Source organism: Lotus japonicus, chromosome 6, assembly GCF_012489685.1.
Source record: "Lotus japonicus ecotype B-129 chromosome 6, LjGifu_v1.2".
Lineage (NCBI taxonomy): Eukaryota > Viridiplantae > Streptophyta > Magnoliopsida > Fabales > Fabaceae > Lotus > Lotus japonicus.
Genome location: NC_080046.1, coordinates 6,972,196 through 6,982,300, shown reverse-complemented (window position 1 = coordinate 6,982,300; position 10,105 = coordinate 6,972,196). Strand labels below are relative to the sequence as shown.

Genomic DNA, 10,105 nt, shown 5'->3' with positions numbered 1-10,105 from the left:
AAATGATAAAATTTAATATTTATAATTAATAATTTGCATTGTGTCTTTTTGTATATTTTAACTTGTAATTGTATCACGCATTGAAACAATTAAACGGGTTGAAATTACTCAAAGTTAAATTTATATTTTATTTTTAATTCTTATTAAAATAATTAATCAATGATCCTAATTATATAAAATGCAATATTAATTAATTTCATAATTAATATTGACAAAATTAATGCAGATCATTACGAATTTGAATTTGAATACTTATGTTAGTCTACGTGTAAAAGGAAAATCTTTACCTTATATTTGCGCAATATAAAAGGAAATCAATAGTTATAACTAAGAGGATAAGCTTGCTGAATCATCCAAATCCTAATGTTTTGCATGTTCAATTCCAGCTAGCCATTTATAAGATCGAATGAAAGGGTTGGGGTTACAGAACTTGGTCTTACATTGAAACTGGAAGCTTTGTATGAGAGTTTGTTGGGGAAGTTGTTCGGAATATATCCAAAGTTGAACTAAGGTTAGGTGCTCGTCACTATATACTTGATATGAGTAATTTTATGAATTCTAATGGACACAAATCTTCTCTAGTGTGCGTGTTTGGACTTACTTTAGTTGGTGCTTTGATTTCTGTTTCTGTAGTGTTGGCCAGGGTTACTTCGACGTAAAAAGCCATGGAAATTTCTCTCATTTTCTAAATCACAGTTGTACTCCTAATCTTTGTGTCAATAGTTAAGGTGATATGAAGTTTCCCTACATGATGTTGTATGCCATGAGAAACATACCTGAAGCCACAAAACTTAATTATAATTTCTACAACGGAAAACTTAATAAGGCTGACATAATTAGGTTCAACTATTCTTCACCGGAATGAAAATGAGAAATTTATATTTAAAGGTATATATGGTTTTACATGATTTCTTATCACGCTAGACGGTTATTGGCTCTTAGCATCAAGATATAATCCAACAATAACATTATCCTTATTAAGAGCCAATCACGGTCGAGCGGAACAAGAAATCATGTAAAACCCTATATACCTTTAAATATAAATTTTTCATTTATATTCCGTTGAAGAATAGTTGAACCTAATTCTGTCAGCCATATTAAGTTTTTTGTTGTAAAAATTATAATTAAGTTATGTGCCTTCAGGTATGTTTCTCATGGCATACAACATCATGTGGGGAAACTTCATACCACCTTCACTACTGACATAAAGATTGCGAGTACAACTGTGATTTAGAAAATGAGATACATTTCCATGCCTTTTTACGTCGATGTAACCCTGGCCAGCACTACGGAAATAAAAATCAAAGCTCCAATAAAATTAAGTCCAAACACACACACTAGAGAAGATTTATGTCCATTAGAATTCAGAAACTTACTCATATCAAGTATATAGTGACGAGCACCTAACCTTAGTTATACTTTGGATATACTCCGATCAACTTCCCGAACCAACTCTCAGACAAAGCTTCCAGTTTGAATGTAAGACCAAGTTCTGTAACTCCTACCCTTTCTTTCGATCTTATAAATAGCTAGCTGGAATTGAACACACAAAACGTTAGGATTTGGATGATACATCAAGCTTATCCTCTTAGTCATTACTATGATTTCATTTTATATTATTCAAATTCTAAGGTAAATATTTTTCTTTTACACGAAGCCTGACATAATCATTCAAATTCAACCCTCACTTTCACAAACATCTCTAAGCAACTTGATTAATATCATTCTCTTCTGGATTTGGCAGATCAGCATAAGCCGCAACCACAGAGCATATTGAGAATGACCTTGCTCAAGGCTTAGAAACTACTAACAAAACTAAGAACATGAAAAATAAAAAGAAGAACAAGAGAGGGAGATAGCTCACACAGAAGAGAGGAGAGGAGAGCTCTTGGATGTGAAGAATGAAGAGGTGAAGCTCTATATTTATAGTAGAAGGCTAGGGGTAGAGCATTTATGATGGGAAAGAAAGATAAAACTTTACCCCTTTGGTCTAGAAGCATCCACGGCCAGCCCAAGCCCAAGGGGGTGAAAATACAAAAAAAATTACTTTGATTAATTGCTCAAAACTCCCCATTTAATTGTGATTTGATCCCTTATTTAATTGACATTAAAACCATCATCTTTAAGTGTTCAAATCTGAATCCTTAGGGTTTAAAATCCGAAATAAAAACCCCCCTCAAGATCTTGAAAGTTCAAATCCAAGTCCCCCATTAAAGCCAATTAAGAGAGAAAACTTCCAAAAATACTTTGCCAAGCCAAGAAAGGAAATTACTTGCACAAGTCTCATTTTATTCTCCCCAAGCCTTTGGCCGCCCACCACCTTCTCATGGTCGGATTTTCTTTCAGAAATTTTAAAAATAATAATTTAAATAAAAACCAAAAAATAATTAATGCATTAATTACACAATTCATAAACTTACCCATGTCATGTATATAGTGATGAACACATAACCTTAATTCAACTTTGAATATATTCAGATCAACTTCCCCAACAAACTCACATACAAAGCTACCAGCTTGAATGTAAGACCAAGTTCTGTAACCTCTACCCTATCTTTCGATCTTATAAATAGCTAGCTGGAATTGAACACGCAAAAGCATAGGATTTGGATGATTCATCAAGCTTATCCTCTTAGTCATTAATATTTATTTCATTTTGTATTATTCAAATTCTAAGTAAAGATTTTCCTTTTACACATAGACTAACATAATTATTCACATTCATAATTATCCGCATTAATTTTTTCCATTTTAGTTATGAAATTTATTAGTTAATGAATTTTATATAAATATGACCATTGATAATTTCATTGCATAAGAACTAAAAATAAAAAATTAAACTTTAAGTAATTTTAACCCGTTTCAATGTGTGATACAATCAATATATATATATATTAGAAAAGAACATCTTCTATCACACTGATTTAGTGAGGTGGCAACTCCAGATTAATGCTCATAAGAAAATTTCCACGTGTCATTCCATTAGATAACTTCACTTCTGTTGACACGTGTCAAAAGATATTTAATCTATAAAAAAAATTTATATTTTCTTATTTTAACTTATAAATTTAAACTTGATATGCAATTAACTAAAAAAGATTCCAAGTGGCTGTGTTGCTTTCTATGATTGCTTTAACAAGAAGTTTTTGAGAAAATATAAGTGGTTTGTTTAGTTCTTTATCTTTATACTATTTTAATACAAATTGATTTTAGTATGACCTAAATTTATTTTGTTGTTTACATGATGGCTATTACATATTATAAGTTGATGAGTATCTGATGCAAAACTATTGTTGTCGATTCAAGGTTCGTTCAATTTCTTTTACCATTAAATAATTCTTTATTGATGACTTGATATAAACATAATGATGCCATATTTTATGATTTATCTTTCACAATCCTAATTTGTGTTACTATCACATTCTTTTTTCTAAGATTAATATGTGTTATGAATGCTTTATTGGTGATTCATTATATCTATGATTTGTGTATTGTCTTCATGTTCATGAAGAATATGAAACAAGTTCCTGTTGTCTGGATCAAGCTTAGGGTAATTTACTGTGTGAAAACGAACTCGCATAATCACGTTCATGAAGAATCTTTTCTCTTTTTTTCATTCTAGTAATTATTGATTAGCCATCATTAAACCATCCTCTGATATGTTTTGCTGAATTTGAGATTTGGTTAAGCAATCTTTTTATTAGTTATTCAATTGTACGAATTTCAATTTATGCAACAAGGGTTTCAATTTAAGACTTTTTGTTCACTTTGCTCATCATTTCCGACTATTCAATTTCATTTGTTGTTTATTATATATTTAATAATCAAGGTCTTGATTGATGTATCAAATACAATAGACATATTTCCCGTGCAACGCACGGGTAAGAAACACTAGTTAAGTTAAATTAAACAAAATACTACTATGCAACGTATTAATTATTGTTTATTAACATGAAATCTCTCATTTAATTAATAAATACATTATTATATTTTTATTTCATATGATTTTTTTTTGAAAACGAAAGAATTATTATTAATAATGAATCAAGCCTAGACAATCAAGGCTCTTACAAGAGCATCTATACCCCCAAATACGCTATCCAGCTCCCAAATAGACTCCTCCGCAAAAAGACTATAAATGTAACCTTAAAGGTGAGCCTCATTAAAAACCTTGCTAAGAACTAGCAAGGAAAAAGAGTACCGCACCCTTAAGATAGCTACTTAAGCATCCCTATTACAAAATCACCACATAGGACGGAAGCTAAACCTACATAAAAGTGCCACACCATCCCTAAAAAAATTCAAAACCTAGCCGGAAAAAACCAAACATTAACATTAAATCAACATTAAAAATTTAAGTTATGAATAATAATAATAATTATTATTATTATATAAAATCAAATAATTAACGGATTCCAAAATTAAATGATAAAATTTAATATTTATAATTAATAATTTGCATTGTGTCTTTTTGTATATTTTAACTTGTAATTGTATCACGCATTGAAACAATTAAACGGGTTGAAATTACTCAAAGTTAAATTTATATTTTATTTTTAATTCTTATTAAAATAATTAATCAATGATCCTAATTATATAAAATTCAATATTAATTAATTTCATAATTAATATTGATAAAATTAATGCAGATCATTAGGAATTTGAATTTGAATACTTATGTTAGTCTACGTGTAAAAGGAAAATCTTTACCTTATATTTGAGCAATATAAAATGAAATCAATAGTTATAACTAAGAGGATAAGCTTGCTGAATCATCCAAATCCTAATGTTTTGCGTGTTCAATTCCAGCTAGCCATTTATAAGATCGAATGAAAGGGTTGGGGTTACAGAACTTGGTCTTACATTCAATCTGGAAGCTTTGTATGAGAGTTTGTTGGGGAAGTTGTTAGGAATATATCCAAAGTTGAACTAAGGTTAGGTGCTCATCACTTTTGTAACGACCTAAATTTTTCCCTCAACAAGAAATAATAGGAGTATTTTAATTAAATAGTATTATTATTATTATTATTATTATTATAAATAAATAACTAAATAAAATCAAAATCAAAATCAAGTTCTAGAAAATTCAAAGGATAAGGATGAGAATAAAAAAAAATTTCAGGAAGGACTAAACTGCAAACTGACTTAACTCTGAAGGACCAAAGTTAATAACCGACCTATTCTATAGGGACCTAACTGTAACATCAGAAATAGTTTTAATTCAAATTCAGGTCCCTGGCTTTGTCTATAAATACCACCACCGAGTTCAAGTTCAAACCAACTCAAACCAGTGCAACCCAAGCCTCCAAATCCTTGCTAAACCTTCCTCTCAGCCTCCTAAAGCCTTCCCTAACCTCTTCTCCGCCCAACAACCACCACAAAACACCCATTAACGTTTTAAAAATATCACAGTTTCGGTCACAATCAATTTTAGCAGACTAGAGAGAATTGTCATCGAAACACTTTACCATTAGCTTCCTTAAGTCCATTAGAGTGTGAACCAACCAAGAACCAAGCTCCAATTGCCCTGAGATAGCCCAACCGAGCTCAAGAAATTCCGAAACTTTGAGCTCTCGGTTTTCCCTCAAATCTCCATCAATTTTTTCGAACCAAGAGTCTAATTTGCTTAGAATTTCACCAGGAAGCTATTCGTGCAAGAATTTTGAAGTTTGGAGGTCTAGATTTCATTCTGCCATTGTTGCTGAGCTCCTCACCAGAAAAGCTTCACGGTGCTCATCGTTCTGGCCAAACCAGAGACCTTTTCAGCTACCCTCCTATACCATTGAGTTCCTGGGAGTGAGAGGAAGCTTTTCCAATCGGTTTCCACCCTTAACTCCACCCTTCCGCCGGAGCGCCGCCGTCAGCCACCGTCTTCTCCGGCGAGCTCACCGGAAAACTGCTCAGAACTTGGATTTTCTTGCATAGTTCGAATCCTTGTCTTCCATAGGTTCCATATACATATCTGGTTCGGAAAAATTAACTTGGTTTGATAAGGTTTTAAGAGGAGAGAAGGTATGCAACTTCCCGGCCTTATAACTCACTATTCTTAATGATTCGATGCAAAGTAAGAGTTGACTATGATTCATGGGATTAAAATGAACATTTAGAAAGAAACAGAATGAATTTTGGAGGTCTAGAACAAAAGTTATGAAATTTTTAAGTTTAAGCTAAAATAGTTAATTTTATAATTATTTTCTTATTTAATTGGTTAAGTCGCTTGAATTTAAAGGTGGCTCTGCCGCCGCATAAATATAAAGGTGGCTCTGCCGCCGTATAAATATAAAGGCTGGCTCTGCCGCCACACCCATATAAAGGCCGGCACTGCCGCCTCATTTAAAAACTAATGGTCGGCTCTGTCGCCTTATCAAAAATACATAGTCAGCTATGCCGCCTTATTTAAAGTTATATAATGATGGTCGGCCTTGCCGCCTAATTATTTGATTTCTTACAAAATAAAAACGAATATTTGTTAAAAAAAAAAATTAAATATTAAATTATGAAGAATAACATGGAATTTTATAACTTTAAGGTGAAAAATTGACTAAAATGCCTTACGATATTATTATTGCAGATAATTATTAATTGGAGGATTTTTCCGAAGAAAGGTAAGGGGGGAGAATGCTCAACTCATGAGGGAGTGTAGTGTAAATAAATAGGTGTTGGACCTCCCTTGGGTCCCTATTTGTTTTATTGAAATATTTTAAACATGATTTATTTCTGGGAATTGATTCGATAGGAGCCTCCGAATCTTTTCTTAAACATTTTTTTTACGAGGCATCCCGATTTTTTTTAAAGAAAATATTATTTGATCAATTCTCAGAATATTTCCATGAGATTTCTAACGGCTTGCAGGTACTCTATGAAAAGGAAAGGTCAGTGGCCCCAACTGGACAGTCAAGGCCAGGCTGTGCCATTGGGTAACGCTGTGAGATCTAAGTGATACCTTTATGGTTGCGGTCCTTGGGGTGTGATTAGGTGGGACCTACCAACAGGTTGGAGATGAGGTTTGTCCCATCCGGAACCTAATCACACTGCAGGTCCCCTGATGATCGTCCCAGCCGAGCGGCTTCTCGGTGACTTTCCTGGAGAATGTTGGGCCCACATCCTCGTCTAGAGACCGAAACTATTTCTAATTAGATTTTTAATGATTTATTTGATTATGCTATTACTTTTCACTTGATTTACTTGCTTATTTATTTTACACTATTTCTCTTGCTCGAGTGTGTTGGATTGCTTCTCACCCCTCTTGTTTTGGTTGGTTGTTCTAATTGAATAACTTAGGGACGAAGACCGAGGAGAAAGAACTAGAATGAAAAAGTGACCAAGGCAGGAAGAGCTGTAAATAGTTGTGAATATACGAGAGTGTTCGAGTAGAATAAAGACCAGCCGATGGAAGAAGACGTGTGCGACTGGACTCGTACTCTATCAGACTGTAAAATAAGTATGAAGGCAGTGGGTTTTTTGTAATTAAGTTTGTCAAAGTAATCGGGAAAGATTCAGAGGAGTCCATGCGAGACTCTGGGACGTCTTGTCTATGGAAAGGAATTGCTTTTAATGACGCTTAGCGCGGCTAACTTTCTTGGAGACGTTCTCAGATTATCAATTGGACATCGATGAATTCTGACCCAAAGGTCTTGTACTTTTTTCAAAGTTCATCAATAAAAGTGTTGTTTTCTGGAGATATTCTTATTTTATAGTTCAGGTAGGGTGTGAGTTTGGTCGTCACAAGGGTGGTATCTGAGCTGGTCTTTCTAGGCTAGGGTTAGGGTCTGACGTGCTTCCGAGAGTCTAGAGTCAAGGGCTTAGGTTATGAATAAGAATAAGTAAGGTTTAGACGGTTTTAACCTTAGGTTTGTTGCAGGTGAAGAATGGCTGGTAGAGGTAGACCCGCAAACATTAACGCCGATCTTGCTGCTGCTCTAAATGGTCTAACTGAAGTTTTAAGGGCACAGGCACAGTTCATGCAAGGGGCTCATGTTGCTCCAGGAGGAGAACATCGTGGACTTGATAAATTTTTGAAACGGGACCCTCCAACTTTCAAAGGGGAGTACAATCCTGACGGAGCTTATAAATGGATGACCCAAGTAGAATAGACTCTCAACTCAATGAACTGCACCGATAATCAGAAGGTGAATTATGCCAGTTATTTGCTAGAGGGAGAAGCTGAAACCTGGTGGACCCAGGCTAAACCAAGGATGATCCAAGCTAATCTGATGACTTGGATAGAGTTTAAAAGAGTATTTCTGGAGAAATACTTCCCTGAAGATGTCAAGGCCTGAAAGGAAGTTGAATTTTTGGAGCTGAAACAGGGAAATATGACTATTGGGCAATATGCAGCTAAATTCGAGGAACTGGCTCAATTTCATCCCTCGTACCGCGATGCTACAAATGAAAACTCCAAATGTATTAAGTTTGAAAACGGATTGAGGCCAGACATCAAAGCTGCCATTGGGTACCAGCAGATTCGAATTTTTTATACGTTGGTAGACAAATGCCGCATATTCGAGAATGACGACAAACAGAGAAAGGAGTACCTTAAAACCCACGGCCCTCAGAAGAACTTTCGAGGAGGAATTGATAAAAAGAAACCATTCCAGAAAGCCTTTCGATTGCAAAGTTCTTCTTCTAGTGAGAAAAACAAAATCCTGAGATACCAGCCGCAAAATCCTCCCCGATGTTATAATTGTGGAGGAAACCATTACCGGTATGAATGTCCTCACACCCAAGCCGTATGTTACCGGTGCAAACAGCCAGGGCATGTAAGTATAAATTGCCCAAATCCTAAAGTGGAGTCTTCCAACAATGAACGTGGAGGAGCTGGCAATCGCAACAACAACAATAACAACAAAGGGAAGAAGGAGAACAACAAGGCGCCTGCCCGAGGACGCGTCTTCACTCTGACTGGAGCAGACCTAGAACCAACCGAAGATCTGATTCAAGGTACATGTTTTATGAATGGCATTCCTTTAGTTGTTTTGTATGATTCTGGTGCTACCCATTCTTTCATTGCTGTTGATCTCATGAAACGATTGCGTTTGGCTACGCAATCCTTAGTTCGTAAACTCATAGTATCAACCCCTACTGGAGATACTGTGAGTACTACCTTCCTTTGTAAAGACTGTCCACTTGTAATTCAGGACAGAAATTTTGTGGTAAGCCTTGTTTGCTTACCACTGTCTCAAATCGACATAATCATGGGAATGGATTGGCTTTCGGCCAATCATGTCCTTCTGGATTACCATCGTAAAATTATAATCTTCGGATCAGATCCCCCACATGATGGCAGATTTATTTCTGCTAACAACGTTAACACCTCGGTAAAGCAAGGCGAACAAGTCTATATGCTATTGTGCTCACTGGAAGGAGAGGCGGAACATCCGACGCAGCGCATACCTGTTGTGGAGGAGTTTCCGGATGTATTCCCTGATGACATTCCCGGATTACCTCCAGAGAGGGAAGTAGAGTTCGCTATTGACTTGATTCCTGGTACAGGGCCGATATCCATAACACCCTATAGGATGTCCCTCTAGAGTTAGCTTAAGTAAAGAGGCAAATCGAGGAGTTGCTAGAAAAGCAATTTATCCGCCCCAGTGTGTCACCATGGGGTGCACCGGTGTTGTTAGTAAAGAAGAAAGACGGCAGTATGAGGATGTGTGTTGATTACCGTCAACTAAACAAGGTGACAATAAAGAATCGGTATCCTCTCCCTAGGATAGATGACCTCCTAAATCAGTTGCAAGGAGCCTCGGTGTTCTCGAAGATCGATTTAAGATCGGGATATCATCAAATTCGCGTAAAGGCGGAAGATATTCAGAAGACTGCCTTTCGCACACGATATGGTCATTATGAGTATTTAGTCATGCCTTTTGGAGTGACTAATGCTCCGGCCATATTCATGGACTACATGAATCGAATCTTCCACCCGTTCTTGGACAAGTTTGTCATTGTTTTTATCGATGACATACTTGTATATTCGAAAACAAAGGAGGAGCATGTGGAGCATCTCAGGGCTGTTCTTCAAATATTGAAGGAAAAGCAACTGTATGCCAAGCTATCTAAGTGTGAATTTTGGCTGGATCGAGTTAATTTTCTTGGGCATGTGGTC

At 35.5% G+C, this 10,105-nt stretch overlaps 1 protein-coding gene across 1 annotated transcript; it reads left to right on the top strand.

Annotated features, from left to right (window-relative positions):
- Positions 1-8,315: 8,315 nt before the first annotated feature.
- On the top strand, positions 8,316-9,530 carry LOC130724795 (uncharacterized). The gene has a single exon (XM_057576075.1). It carries the CDS (start codon positions 8,316-8,318, stop codon positions 9,528-9,530), a length of 1,215 nt encoding a protein of 404 aa, XP_057432058.1.
- The last annotated feature ends 575 nt before the right edge of the window (positions 9,531-10,105 follow it).